This window comes from Fusarium subglutinans (assembly GCF_013396075.1).
Source record: "Fusarium subglutinans strain NRRL 66333 chromosome Unknown NRRL66333_c0000025, whole genome shotgun sequence".
In the NCBI taxonomy this organism is placed as follows: domain Eukaryota; kingdom Fungi; phylum Ascomycota; class Sordariomycetes; order Hypocreales; family Nectriaceae; genus Fusarium; species Fusarium subglutinans.
Genome location: NW_023502088.1, coordinates 159,115 through 173,986, shown reverse-complemented (window position 1 = coordinate 173,986; position 14,872 = coordinate 159,115). Strand labels below are relative to the sequence as shown.

The 14,872-nt window shown below is 49.5% G+C and overlaps 5 protein-coding genes across 5 annotated transcripts; 2 read left to right on the top strand and 3 right to left on the bottom strand.

The window, feature by feature from the left end:
- Positions 1-922: 922 nt before the first annotated feature.
- On the bottom strand, positions 923-2,099 carry FSUBG_2820 (uncharacterized protein; the record flags this gene model as incomplete). The annotated part of the gene is made up of 3 exons (XM_036680635.1): positions 923-1,450; positions 1,532-1,564; positions 1,614-2,099. 3 exons carry the CDS (start codon positions 2,097-2,099, stop codon positions 923-925), a joined length of 1,047 nt encoding a protein of 348 aa, XP_036541676.1.
- Positions 2,100-3,038: 939 nt separating this feature from the next.
- FSUBG_2819 (CHD1-transcriptional regulator) lies at positions 3,039-8,379 on the bottom strand (the record flags this gene model as incomplete). Its single annotated transcript, XM_036680633.1, has 5 exons — positions 3,039-3,595; positions 3,697-3,835; positions 3,886-5,499; positions 5,553-7,619; positions 7,963-8,379. The coding sequence occupies 5 exons, from the start codon at positions 8,377-8,379 to the stop codon at positions 3,039-3,041; spliced, it is 4,794 nt and encodes a 1,597-aa protein (XP_036541675.1).
- A 556-nt stretch (positions 8,380-8,935) lies between these two features.
- FSUBG_2818 (PET56-rRNA (guanosine-2'-O-)-methyltransferase) lies at positions 8,936-11,005 on the top strand (the record flags this gene model as incomplete). The annotated part of the gene is made up of 1 exon (XM_036680632.1): positions 8,936-11,005. One exon carries the CDS (start codon positions 8,936-8,938, stop codon positions 11,003-11,005), a length of 2,070 nt encoding a protein of 689 aa, XP_036541674.1.
- Positions 11,006-11,566: 561 nt separating this feature from the next.
- Positions 11,567-13,155, top strand: FSUBG_2817 (gpi anchored protein; the record flags this gene model as incomplete). The annotated part of the gene is made up of 3 exons (XM_036680631.1): positions 11,567-11,680; positions 11,871-12,390; positions 12,440-13,155. 3 exons carry the CDS (start codon positions 11,567-11,569, stop codon positions 13,153-13,155), a joined length of 1,350 nt encoding a protein of 449 aa, XP_036541673.1.
- Positions 13,156-13,411: 256 nt separating this feature from the next.
- Positions 13,412-13,937, bottom strand: FSUBG_2816 (DUF636 domain protein; the record flags this gene model as incomplete). The annotated part of the gene is made up of 3 exons (XM_036680630.1): positions 13,412-13,492; positions 13,545-13,756; positions 13,820-13,937. The coding sequence occupies 3 exons, from the start codon at positions 13,935-13,937 to the stop codon at positions 13,412-13,414; spliced, it is 411 nt and encodes a 136-aa protein (XP_036541672.1).
- Positions 13,938-14,872: the final 935 nt, after the last annotated feature.

Genomic DNA, 14,872 nt, shown 5'->3' with positions numbered 1-14,872 from the left:
TTGTAAGGCCCCGGTCCGTATTGAGGTACGAAGAATCAGATGATATGAAGTTTGTTGTTGCTCTCCAAGCTCACAGACAGGCAGGCAACACTCATGAGCACAGCTCTCGCATTGGAGGGGTGGTGACGTTGTAGGTCCGGGAATTAGCCGACTGAGCTTATCGTCTAGCGAATCTCGATAAGGAGCTGCCCCACACCACCAAAGGTTTACTCTAAACTAGTAGATGGTGGGTTAGGGATAGCTTCATTTATTTGTCTTGCAGTCCGTTATTCATAATTTTGTTCACCAGAGAAGCATGAAAAGTGACGGGGCCGTTACAAGGATGTATCTTAGCTTAGAAGCTGCCAGTTTTTCTCCTACATGCTGCTCTAGCCTGCTTGCGCAAAACACATGTACTAGACCTGACATGGCACAAATACTTGCATAGAGTGGCAAGGTACAGTTTTAATATAAGCACAACAATAGATGCATATTTAACTAATGTCTCACCTAAATCTTGCCTGAGACTGACTCGCATGGCCGCCTCGCTAAAGCCTATGTGACCCCATCGGCATCGGTGTGATTTCTCAAGAAACATGGCAGGCTAATGACAAAAGAAATCAGATATCATTCAGCTATCTACGAAGCAAGCCCCAGCGCAACGTCCCAGAGATTGCCTTTCGGAGATTATACTAAAGATTGAGTTCGTATCTAATATGAAATGATCAAACAGAAAAGAGAGTAATATCTAAGTTGCTGTACAACACATCAATTGGACAGCCTTGGGGACCGAGCTTCAACAAATTTCCAGCAGGTCCTTAAAAACAGAGGAGTCATTCCCATTGCTTGTCTCTAATACATCGACTTGTCGAAAGTCTAGCCGGCATGTTCCTTTTTCTTTGTTTTCGTATAGTAGCTAGCTTGTTTGTCCAACATACAGTTACTAGCGAATATAATGACCAGCTGAGACGGAAGAGCGGCGAGGCGAAGATCCGTTCCAGCCCTGGATTGCTGTCGAGCCCATGAACCATTCGGTCTCTGACCCTGTTAATGAGCGCTTTTCAGATGCCGGAGCAGTAGGCAGCCCCTCGCGAGTCTGAGAGAGGCGATTTTTCTTGCTTGATTTCTGATTTCTCTCCGGGCCAATGGGAGCCAGGACTGTGGCGGTCTGAGGAACACCCTCGTTGCCATCATCTCGCCAGCCAGACTGAAGGATGGCTTGGTTGCTACTGACAGGCAAGTCTCGATTGCGGTGCTTCTGAAGCTCTTCCTGGTGATCTCGCCACCACTTAGGGAACCCATGAAACAGGCCCAGAGATTGCTGCGTGGCCTTGTCGAATGGCATTTCGTGTTTGTATTTGCAGCCCTGCTGAGTAAAGGCGCAGGTGCCGTCGTGGATCCATTTGTCACAATAGATCTTGGTTCTGCGTTGCTGGGTAGGTGATGTTGCTACAATACGATCAATCCTGGTCTATAACACGACGTTAGTCTTGGTCCAGGAAAAGAGAAAAAGCGCAGGAGAGGTTGCGAAATACTGGCAGAGGCTGATTACCTGGAGGATATCAGATGCTGGGCCAGTTGGAGCCTATACACTCAGCATCGTTTACTGTGTGCGCCGTATGTAATCCACGTACCTTGAATGTGACAGGCTGATTCATCCCAGGAACCCCCTGTGGTGGCTGCATGTGCAAGTCGGGAAGCAGTACCATTCCTTGGGCGCTTGTCTGGGTAGCAGGCAGCTCGATGAGGGTTGGGACCATGTCTGCCGGAATCAGTCTTGTGTACAGCCCGCCAGGTCGCTTTACACAGTACGCATAACCGTTGAGGCAATCAGAGATGCTCACAGGCCCGCCGTCATTGTTGGAAGGGGAGGGATTAGTTGGAGAACTCATAAGCGAGTGCTTAGTACCGGGGACAGCGCTGTTCACGGGGTTCGCAGATGACTGAGAACCTCTCCAGTTGCCAGATGTCATGCCTCGTGGAGCAGAAAGTTGGGAGACTTGAGTGTTCTGCTGCCAGCCTCCATAAGACACTTGAACGGGATAACCGTAACCGCCAACCACATGAAAGTGATTGTTGGAGGAAGGCTGAGACAGATCCATAGAACTTGGTCGATTCATACTGTTGAGAGCTGAGATGGTGTTGGTATGAAGTTTAAGCCCAGCGATAGACACGAGATCTTTTGATAATGTAATGAAGAGAAGTGTTATTTCTGATTTGGTGATAAGGCGAAGGAGGCTAGCTCTTCACCCTGGGATGATCGAAGTTAGAGTTGATATTGGTAGAGACAGCCTTTTCCTAGACGATTGAATAAGTGTAGCATCCGATGACTATCTATAAGAAGTCTTGGTCTCAAGCACACCCACGCACGGCCTATTAAACGGCTAGGAACTGGGACACGGGTAACGGAAGACGGGTTATAACTTCGAGACATGCGCTGGCAAACAGCAAACGGAAGACAGCGTCTATGTTTAACAATACTGTGTGGAAGTTTACCGGGGTGGCTCGAGGACACGGTATAGGCAAGAGGATGGAGATAAGTGCCTAATTCCAGGTGGGCGGTCCATGAGGCTTGTCCTTATCTTATACTTGAGAATATGGTCATCAGTCACTATGGCATGTTTGCTTGACGTTGAGGCGTACTCTACAAAACACATGCCACGACTGCGGTTACCTGCAGCGGCAGTTTGCCGGCACTGACCTTCAAACACTTGACCTAAAATATCAGCAAGGCTCATGTGTGCATTCATGAAAGTTGTCATTCGAAGATCCTTCGTCTGTGCTATGCTGTCTATCATCTTGCCTCGCTATACTAAGAACGGTGGCCTTGTTCGCCAACTTCCAAGGTTGCTTGCTTGTGAGGTTGCCATCCTCCTTCACTGGGTACCCAGCTCCGCGTGCATGATGCCGCCTGGCATGCAAACAAGCATAAATCAAAATGTCTAGCAAAGCAAAGGGCTTGTTGTCCACCTTTGATTCACACCAAACGTGGGGGGATTATTGCATCAGCGCGGCTGCTTGCACTGAGCAACCTCGTTTTCTTTATGTCCAAAGTAAAATCATTTGTGCTGCGTTCCGCTTTTACCGGTAAGCGACCTTAGACGGCTTAGCAGAACCGCCTTCTGTTGTTTCCTAACCTCAGTCTCAGGTTCCGAACGTTGGACCCAATCAAGGGCTACTCTAACTTCGGCTTCTGAGCGGAGGCGACTGTTTCTGTAATCAACTATTTGGTTATTAGGAGCATGGGGATGGGTGGGAATCACCCGCTCAGGTGGTACAGGGTCAGTATATTTGCCCTGGTAGAGGTAATTACCCTTGATATATCGGGTGAATTCAATGGGCATTTCGGTGTTTACTGGGCCACTCCCTTGGCGGTAGGAGTTTTGCATGGGGTAGCCGGGGGTTGCTGTGAGATTGTCTTGGATACTCCCTTGCTGCTTGGGGTTTTGGGTGTTCCCGGTTTGCCACGTTGGCTGCTGCTTTTGCTGTTTGGTGTGGTTGTTTGGTGTTTCTTGCCGGCTCCTGCGACCGGCTTTTTGCTGTTCGCCAATGACTTGCTGCGGTCTGGCGTTACGGGCGTTCGACGCTTGGAGGGTTTGGAGGTCTGCTTCGGCGTCTGTGTTGTAGTCTTGTTAATTTTGCTTTTGCGGCTTGAATCTTTTACTGGTGTCGTGGACGGGGTTGTTTGTTTAACAGATGGGATCTTTTGGCGTTTACCTTTTGCCAGTGACGGATCTTCCTCCTCAGACTCTTCTCCAGAGTCACCACCAGCAAAATCATCAGATGAGTCTGACGACTCAGCTTCGGCATCGCCAGGGATAGGGTTATCTAGGACGTTCGTCTTGTAGTTGATAGCCTGTGAGATGGTCAGCTGTTGGTATCTAGAACTTCAAACCAATAGCCTACCTGTCGACGTCGACCACCGCGACCCAGAACCTCCCGATTTACTTCAGCTTGACGCTGTGCTTCTGCTTCACGTTGAGCCAGAATACGATCCCAGACGCTTGAGTTGATAGCTTCTGGTTCAGCCATCTCTTCGGTAACAAGTCCAGCGTCGAAGCCGGACTTATCGTTGGACCACACCTTGGCGTAAGAGAACGATGCCCCATCATCAGGTTTGCTTTCTGTGTCGTCTGTTCGATCTAGAAGTGCATCAACAGCAGCAGAATCATAGTGAATAGACTTCTTTTCATAGTCATCGTTAAACAAGGCTTGGGCACCGTGTTTCAATATTGACTCCAGATCATCACCGGCAAGTTCGTCGTCGTCCATGCTTTCGATCAAAGCATGATCCAAGGCCATTTTCTTCTTACCGATTTGCATAATTCTTTCTTCGACCGAGTCTACAGTCATAAGCTGGAAACAAAGGACCTTCTTCTTCTGTCCAATACGATGAGCACGGGACAATGCCTGGATATCCTGGTGTGGGTTGAAATCTGGATCGAGGATGATGACTGTATCTGCAGTGGCGAGATTGATGCCAACACCACCAGCTCGTGTCGAAAGCAGAAACGCAAAGATGGGCGAGTCAGGGGCGTTGAAGGCATCAATGCGGCGTTGTTTTTCCAGACTACTGATACTGCCATCGAGACGGCGGAAATCGTAGCCTAGGCCGCTGAGAAAATCCTCAATGATATTTAATTGCTGTAAAAACTGGCTGAAGATCAACACGCGATGCCCCCTTTCCTGGAGTTTTGGAAGCATGACTTGGAGAAGTAGGAGCTTGGCCGATGCCTCGACCAGGTTGCGTTGAATCACTGTTTGATCATGGTGACGCTCCTCAATAGCTTCGGAGTACATGAAAGGGTGGCAGAGGCATTTTCGCAGCTGCATTAAAATGTTGTTGAGAGATCCACGTTCCTTCTTGTTCATCTTGCTGTTGGAGAACATGGCCTTGATGAGCTCGGGATTTTTGGCCATGATACTCTTCGAAAGCTTCTCTTGAATCACAGTCATCGTGACCGGCAGAATGATTTGTGTCATGGGAGGCAAAAATTTGAGAACGCCTGCTTTGGTTCGTCGGAGGAAGTATGGTCGAATCTTGTTGTGCAACTTGGGCAGCGTCTCCTTGTCAAGAACCGCATACTCTGCGTCCAGTTCTTCGGCATTCTGCTTCTCATCAATGAACTGTAAAAGATTGAACAGCTCCCTCTTGTTGTTCTGGAGTGGTGTGCCAGTGAGTAGAAGTCGAAAAGGAATTCGCATTGAGCGAAGAGCACCATACAAAATATTCTGGTCGTTCTTCAGACGCTGACCCTCGTCAACCACAAGCCCTGCCCAATTGATAGACTTGAAGAGAGCCTTTGTCGCGGGGTCCTGTGCTGAATCATAGGACATGATCACAACGTGTGCCTTCATGTCAGTAGATCCATTGGGGAACAGCTCGTACTTGTAAGCAAGTGCTTGTGGTTCTCTTCCGCCATGATAAGCGACCACTCGGAGCTCTGGCACCCACTGCTTGAACTCACGGCGCCAATTCGGACACGTCGCGTTTGGAACAACGACAAGAAAAGGCCAGCACTATTGTTATGTCAGTATAATTGCCGTCGGCTTCTTAGACGCCGGTGCCTTACCTTAGGGCTGTCTTGGACCAATGAAGTCACAAGGCCTACAACCTGAACAGTCTTTCCTAAGCCCATCTCATCTGCGAGAACCACACTGCGACCTGAGTGGTAGTTCCCCAACAACCAATTGACTCCTTCAATCTGGTATCCCATGAGCTTTCCACGTTTGAGGCCGGGAGGTTGCTCCTTCAGCTCCTCGAACGGCTCGGCTTTGTAAGCCTTGACTCGCTCTCTGATCTTGTGCTGAGATTCACTCTTGAAGTATTTGCCCTCAATATACTCGTAGTATGCCTCCACAAAGGATGCATAAATATCGCCTGCATCCTCTGATGGTGGCGTGTCCCACACAACGTCGTCGTAACCAAGACCTTGAAACTTGACAAAGATTTTGCTGACGTTGGCCAAGTTCTCAATTTCGTCGTTTTTTGTTTTTGGTCTTGGGACCGATGGGTCCAGTCTGGTGTTGAGAACTATGTCTGGCATAAGAAACTCATCTGGAATAGCCTCTCGCTTGTTGAGTTTCATCAAATCCTGCTCGAGGTCTCTTTTGCCGAAGGAAGTACGCATCGCGGGCGCTGCTACACCGTACACCCACGCACCCGGCTTCCAGTCACAGTGGGCATAAGATAGACTTTCCCACTTGATCAGGTATTCCTTCTCGTCCTCTCGAACCTCAGCATACATTGGTCGAGGGTCTTGTTTGGCAAGCTCTGTTGGTATCGGACGCCATGCCACGAGCCGATGAATCTTGTGCCTGGCATTTGCACACTCTTTGCATTGCCAGTCAATGGAATGGTCTTTCAGGCGCTCGGACTTAAGATCTGTTCCGATTGTTCCGCCTCTAGCGCCCGGAAGATGATCAACGTGCCAGCCTCGATGACATGAAGTGCATCGGAAGAGGACCGCATCGGCGTTGTTAAGAAGGTCTGGAGAAACCTGAGTGATTGGGTCAACGCCACCGTTCTGTTCACGCAGCTTCTCCTCCTGTCGAGATGTCTTCTTTTCAGAAAAGGCAGCGCAGCCACGACCTGGAGATTTGCATGCCTGACACATGCTATGCCTGGGAGCACTGTCATCCTTTTTACTAGGGACGCCAATACAGAACCTGCACTGCATGACGAAATCATCCTGACCGACCTTGGTAACCATATGCTCGCGAGCACTGCGGTATCCCAGGCAGTTCTTGTGGTAGGACAATGTGCAGCCCTGACAGTGAATCATTGGGCCCCGTTGTCGTGAACCTCCGCAGGTGTGGCAGGTATCCATGTGCATCGAAGCAAACTCTGAGTCGGCAGGAAGGGGTTGAAAAACCTCTCTGATCGAGATGATCTTGGGAGCGCCAGGGGGGGCCCTGTCATCAGCAATATAGAAGGAATCCTCATCCATTTGGGCATCATCTCGCATGTTCAGGGTATTCCTTGTGGCTCTGGAGGAGCGCCGAGGTGCTTCAAACTCGATGTCTGAGTCAGGGGACTTCTGGCGCAATTGAGACCGAGCCTTTTGTCGCATACTCGCAGTGTGAAGACGCTTCGACTTTTGTCGCGACCTAGTGGGACGTCCTTTCTTGGGGGCAAGATCGGAGATAACGATAGGCATGAAATCATCATCTTCCTCGCCTGACGAAACAAGGGGAGCATCTCCGAGCAGTTCATCCTGGTCTTGACTATTGATGCCGTTCTTAAAGGACATACGAGTCAATTGTCTTGGATGTCGAGTTCTCAACAATCTGGTGGCCCCTAAAGGCTCTGGCTGTAGATCGTCCAGATCATCATCGTCTGCCGCTAGAGCAGGACTACGGGAAAGTCGCTTGGTGTTTTCTCTAGAGCGAAGGCGTCGGGATACGCTTCGAGACGAACGTTTTCTCTGGACGGGCTCTTCGTCATCGTCCTCCGCCTCCTCATCAATATCCATACGATCAGAAACAGCAGACTCCTGTCCAGAGTCCCACTCATCGTCCTGCACGTATTTTCGCTTGCGGGCAGACATGTCGTCAAGTTCGTGTGGCCATAGACCTTGGCTGAATCGGGCCAATGCAGCTCTTCCGTTCTCAAAGGTAACGAGTTCAGCTGTAGATATCTTGAGATAAAATCAGTACTATGCGGTGAGAATGAAGGAGAGTATAATAAGGGGGAGTGCGTGCAAGTGTGTTGTAGGCAAAGAAACGAAACGTAAAAAGAGTCGTGATGAAGGAGGAGATGCAGCGGTGGGGGCACAATAAAGAAGAATAGGTTTGCGAGCTAGGCAGTGAATAAGGCATATTATAAACCAGAGCTCGCATATTATATTTGCGGCCCAAGCTTTGAAGCTGCAGACTAATAGCTTGAGCGAGCTTCAAGCATATAGATAACAGCGGTTCTAGGTCATGCAGGAGAAGCAGCTTGTCATCTCCTTATGAATTAATGAAAGAATATCCACCTACCAACTCTTGTCGCCCATCTGTAAACTCGACATGATACTTGATGGTGCCACGACTTGGCGAGAGCTCCCCAGATATGAACTCGACGATATTGCTATGAACGGCCGCATACTCGTTACGCTTCTCAAAAGGCATTTCCGGAATTGCGACCTCAAACCTGTAGTTAGACTGAGAAAGTCTGGAGATGCTTGATCCATTGTCTTCGATTCGGGGCATGTCTTGTTCATTATCCTCGCCTTGAGCATTCATATTCCCACGCGCTGTTGGCTGCCGTTCCGTATCCATATCGGCGTTAGCAGGCAGAGAGCCATTGTTTCCATTGAGGTCCGCCAGAAGCCACTCTAGCGAACGCTCAATAGCGTTATCATCTTGGCCAATAAGGCCCTCGAGGGGTCCGTAGGGAGAGTTCTCAGTGTCCATCTGGTGGCTGGCGAGCGCGTGGCATTAATCGCAAAGAAGATATTCGTAAACTGGTCGAGACCTGGTGGGGGGTGAAGGGCCTTTCGGGGATACGGTACCGTTCGTCAGAATCGACTAGATATATAAATTGTTTAGTTTGGTTTGACAAGCTGGATCGTAACTTGGTAAGTTCGGCGGCATGGCTGAAGCTTCATAACGGAGAGTTTGGTTGTTGTCCTAGGTTGGCTAAGGTTAAATTTGTCGGTATCAGGAAACGCGACAGTCGCATTCAAACGCGTTAAAGTTATGGCCCGCTCAATTAACACCTGGGCCAGGGATTGTAAAAGCCCCCGCCATAATGCACTACCGTCGAGTCTCACCGCCCAGCTAGACTCAGCAGGGGAGGGCAGAAAAACAATTTAGCGGGGCCGCTGATAATTATCGAAACTTCTATCAGTGTACCTAGAAGGGATTTTTGAACAAATTGAACTACAACCTGCAATCCGGCAGGCAGGACAACCGCATCCAGAAAAAGGCAATTTATTATATACCTAGCGACATATAGCCACGCTATGCAATGCTTATCCCTACACAACTGAGGATTGTTGCTCTAAATCGCCCATTGGCAAGGCTTCATCCTGCTACCCGGAGTTTCGCCCCCATCTTCGTCCGCGCAAAAGGTCTCTCAGCCATCATCCGGGGATCGATCAGATCTGAACGAATTCAAAACGGCACAGACAGCTCCGACACCCGCAATGCCTACCAAGATACTGGTCGACGAAAAGCAGGAGGTGGGCGCCTCACTCGTCCTAAAGAGACCCCCCACCGACCCCGAGACGACTTTTTCGCAAAGTTCAGTGCAAGAGCTGTTGATTCCGGTGGTACACGAAATTGGCGTCAGGAACAGAAACTGAAAAAAAAATTGAGGAAAAAAGAGGAGGAAAAGAAGGAACGAGAAGAGAAAGAAGAACTAGGCATAGGCCGCCGAACCAGGAGGAGACGATTCGCTGATCCTGAAAACGAATTCGGAAACCGAAGTTTTGTACACCGAATGAAGTATGGCGATCTCAAAGAGGTGGCCGACAGTTTGAACGTAAAGCAGCCTGTTCGACCGCGACCATTCCCTGAAGCTCAAAAGGAGCGCACGTTTAGGTCCAGAAACGGGGATAATGATGTTGCACGATACGAACGACGAGAGCCATCAAACGAGAAGTTCGAAAAGTTAAGTCAGCAATTCAATCGTTCAACACGACGCCCTGAAGATCCACAACAAAGTTTTGGCCGGTTCGACCGTCAAGATCGTCAGTCAAATATCTCTGGTGGATGGTCCAACAATGAATTTAACGGATCAAAGCCGAGATTCGATCGTTCACAGCCTAGCGACTTTCGCCATGGCAACACTCGAGAAGACCGACAGAACGATCAAGGAGATGATTCTGTCGATGTTAAGCGTGGAAAGAAGAAGGAGATGATGGCCATGACCCTCAAATACACTACCGCTGCTTCACAGTTCCTATACGGTCGATCAGTTGTCAAAGCAGCACTGCAGCAGAATCGACGAAAGTTGTATAATCTCTACATCCATGCTAATGAAAACCGAAAGTATAACACGGATACTGTTACCTTGACGCGAATGGCGAAGAAACTCAACGTGCCCATAAAAATCGTGCCTCCTGAAGAGCAACGAATCATGGATAAGATGAGCATGGGGCGACCTCACAATGGCTTCGTGCTTGAAGCCTCCCCTCTTCCCCAGATCCCCATCAAATCTCTTGGCAAGTTAGAGGAAAGTCCTGGTCGCCTGGGCTTTCACGTGGACCTTGATCACCAAACCAAGGAAGAGGCATCGGTCAATGGCACCGACACATTTATCCGACGGTCCAATGATGTGATGCCCAAGCCTTTTGTCTTGCTGCTCAATGAAATTATCGACCCGGGAAACCTAGGCGGTATCATCCGCACTGCGAGCTATCTCGGCGTTGATGCCGTCGGTATCACGAACCGGGGATCCTCCACACTCACACCTGTTGTTCTCAAGTCCGCTGCTGGTGCAGTGGAGGAAGTTTCATTGTTCGCGGTGGATGATCCTGTGAAGTTCATCCAAGACTCCCAGAAAGCTGGCTGGAAATCATACGCTGCGGTGGCGCCGCCTGATCGAAAGCTTGTTCGAAAGCATGGAAGCAAGTTCGTGTCAACAGATACGATTGAGGCACAAAGCCCACTGAATGAACATCCGTGTCTACTAATTCTTGGCAATGAGGGCTATGGACTTTCGAAAGCTATCAAGGTTGCTGCCGACTATGAGTTATCAGTACCTCGGTTTGTTCAAGGAAGCTGTGTGGATAGTCTGAACGTCAGTGTTGCGGCAGGCCTCTTGTGTCATTCCTTCGTTAAGGAACCTGTGACTGTTGCACCAGAGCCAGCTGAGCCTACGGCAAGACTGGCTGATTCGGAGGCCAGTTCTGACGATGCAGAGAGCAAGACCATGATAACGGAGACTGGGGCGAAGCTCATTGAAGCTGGAAGAGACGATTCTTCTGAAGTAAAGACCACTGGCGAGGAATCTGAAGCTGATGCTGCTACGGAGGCAGAGCAAAAACAACCTGACGATCAAAAGCTCGATAAATCCGACGATTTGGTGTTCTAAGAGCATTAGACTAGGCCTGGGTGCCGCTATTGTAATAACTTAGATGTATAACGCGATGGTTGGGTGGCGCTTGGGTGTTAGTCATTGGGAACATAGAAAATCATGTACGATAACGATGTATACTAGATGAAACACATATGGGAAACAATATCTAACTTATTAAGTACTAAGCAATTATGGAGAACTAGCTGGATTGTTACTGTAGTTGCTGGAGTACGTCTCATGAGGCTAAGATGCTAAGCTTGTGAGACCCTGCATGACGTTGCACGCCACGCCGCCCGCCATCATGACTCCTCCTTTGCCCGTACATACAGACGTATCTCTACGACACAGTCTGATACGTATAACTTTCAGCGCTACAGACTATCCCTAGCATTGATGTCCTCACTTTAAATTAACTGAGTGCTGGAGCAAGCATTTGGATCGGTCTAGGTAGCGATAGAGCCATCTTGTGGCCCCATCATATCTTCACCTAACCGTCGCCCAGCCACCCAATTAATTATTTACAAGCCACCTAAAAAAAACGCTGAGTTGGCGTTGTCATACCCCATCGGCAGCATCATGCCCTGTTTCGTTCAACGTGTACCTTATAACCTCAACAATAGCCCAGTGGTAATTCCCGACATTCTTCAACCTGTGTCTGGCAACGGTATTTGGCTCATACTGTTTGGCGGTGTAAGCATTCATAATATTAACACCCATCACACATTTATTTGTTCACCGCTGTCGCTTGAGATTCTATGAGCCCAACGAGAGTTCAACGCAAGACAAGTTGAGCCTGAGCCTTCCACAACTTACTCAGTATACGGCAATGCGATTCATATCGGCTCTTCTGTTGTGTCTCGCTACATTACATCCTCCTCAGGCCCTTGCTGAATCAGGTTCGCCAATAGCTATCCGGAAGGTCGCCCCTGGTTCGCACGACAAGCTCCTCAGGGAGCATCTCGCTTTCGCACCACTACACGGTCTTACTCCGCGCGAAGCTGCCGCTGCTGCCATATCATTTCTTGATAAGCAAGATGACAAGCTCCTGAGCCTCAATGGCACAGAGCGCTTCTACCGTCCAGCGTTTGCTCCTCATAGTGAAGAGTCTCACGAGAGCCTGCTGCGCCGAGCCGCAGAGGCACTGGCGTTGCTACAGAGGAGGTCGTCTTGTCCTAAGGGGATGAACAGCTGCTCTGACATTGATTCCGAAGTCAAGTGCTGCCAGGAGGGAACGTATTGTGTGAATGTTGGCAATACTGTGGCGGGAGGCATCGCATGCTGCCCTGACGGTGCGTCTTGTGGTGGAGGTGTTGGAGCGTGCCCTGATGGAGCTACGAGTTGCTCTGCAGAACTTGGCGGAGGATGCTGTATTCCGGGATACGTTTGTCAAGGATTGGGCTGTGAGTGAATACCCGCAATGCTTCGTAGACCAATATTGACTTTAATCAGGCGTCCCAAGTGCTGTAGCTACACAGACGAGAACCGCAACTCAAGATCAAACGACAGTCCTCACAACTTCTCAAGTAACAACTTCAGAGGTTTCCACAGTCGAACCTACTACCAGGACGGAAACAGAGGCTGAGACCACTGGAGAGCCCACGACGACTTCCGAAGCTGGAACCACAACCGAGTCCGAAACTGAAATCGAGTCTGGGACAGAGGATAGTACTGTGACCGCGACTCCTCCAGCTACAGGCTCAGCCACTGGAATCGCTCCATATCGCCCAACTGGAACCTCGGTAACATCAAGCGACGATGGGGAGACCCAAACAGGCTGTCCCACAGGCTTCTACGGCTGTCTCGCCACTCACGGCGGCGGGTGTTGTCGAACAGGTCGAAACTGTGATGTTCATGATTGCCCTGCTCCTTCGACAACCATCATCTCAGACGGCGCGACTGTGGTCATCCTTGCAACCGATGCTCCACCTGCCCCAGGACCCTCATCAACTTGCGCAGATGGCTGGTTCCTTTGTGGTCGAGATGCCGGCCCAGTGGCTGGATGCTGTCCTGACGGATATGATTGCGGCACAGCGAGTTGCTTCACAGCACAGGCCAGTGAAACCGGCCGTATACAGAAGGAATTTCCCAAGGCCGATGCAGCCGCCTATGAGAAGCCCGCTATCACAGTGGTGATGATGGTGGTGCTATGTGTTGTGCTTGTATGAGGGTGTAGACTTACTATCATGATTTAATGTCGGATGACTTCTGGGTTTAATGAAAAAAGCATTTGGTCAATTCAATCGCACATAGACTATCTAGAGAATGAATTATTAGATAAACTTGTGATAACCACATCAATCCTTATTTTACAGCTTGTGACTATGCTTAGATTTTTGTATTTTTGTGAACTATTTGTAGGTACGTAGCCTTTCTTTACAACTCGCTAACTCTTCCCTGCCATATCCTTCCAGTGTCATGTTTTTACTCGGGCATGTGAGAGAAGGGTTTAGCAAGATGCTCCTGGCAGAAGGGCAGCTTGCTGACGGTCCAGATCTCGGTGTCCTACGGTCAATGTCAGTTACCAGTAGCATCGACATGGGAGGTTTATACTCACAGGTTTCAGGTTCTTCTTGATCTCAGTGTCGAGAGTACCGGCCTTGAGCGCAATGATCTCAGGAGCAGCATCGGGGTCGTGGGCGATGGGAGAGCCGCACTCAGGGCAGAAGAGTCGGTGGACAATGTTGCCTGAAGAGCCCTTGCTGCCAGAGTAGGTCTTGACGGGGCCGGTGATTGTGAGCTTGTCTTTCTTGACAACAGCCACGAGAGCTAAAGTAACGGATGTCAGTCTGACCTATTTAGGCATCGTTGGCTCGTGAAGCTGGAACGTACAGTAAGTAGAACCACTCTGGCGCTGGCAATCGTCACAGTGATCGTAGCCAACCAGAAGAGGCTCATCGTCAACCTTGTAGGTGACGGCTTTGCAAAGGCAGTGTCCAGAGAGAGGCATTGTGATTGTTCAAGAGTATGTTGATAAGATGTTATACGAAGTCGGGGATTGATGTCTGAACCAAAAGATACCCTCTAGAACGGGGAACAGAGAGCTTTTAAAATCTCTAGAGGAGCTCTCGAAAGCTCCATGAGGGGCCATAGCGGGGTAAAGGGAAATCCCGAACTCTTGTCAGTGATGGGGAGTGTTGGGAGTAACGGTACAGTATGATGAACGAAGACCGGGAATTTGGTGGTGGGGCGGTGATTGGATGACGTTGAGGATGATCTTCAGGTTAACAAAGGATGTGTTGTCGAGCTAGGAACGACGGGCGTAGACTGGAGCGGCATGCTTCGATAATTTGTGTACAGCTTCGTGTTGGTAACAAGGCTTGACATGAGCGCTAGCCTATTAAGAGGTGTTGGACCCTTCGTCTGACACTTCCAAATACTCAAGTTCGTCCAAACGATCGTTTAATTCCAGATACTCAGATCGTTGGGATACCATTACCGGTACGCAGCCATATCCCATTGGCGAGTCCTATCGTCAGCCTTAGTTCATTGGGCCCCCCTGGCACTCTTACCAAGTGCTGTGTGACGTTGACAGAGATATTTGTCATTCTTCAGGGAGTATCCGTAGTCTCAATGGGGACGAAGCATGAAGCGGGGCTTCATGCGTATAGTATTTGGAATTGAGACAATTTGGAATACCTATACCCAACATATGCAGGGGTAGGCTATGGTTATTGTATAGTTGGTGTTGTAATGACATTCTGGCAGTAGACTACTGTCGGTCAAGCAACTCCTAGAGCTTTAAGAAGCTCTTGATTTCAAATTCGAGACAGCAAGCTCACATCAGTGAGAGCTTGATCGGAACGATGATAAGATTCGCGGGGCAGGTGGAGACCCCAACGCCTGGGCTTTATGGTTCGTGGTGCTGGTTGGTCAGCGAATGGT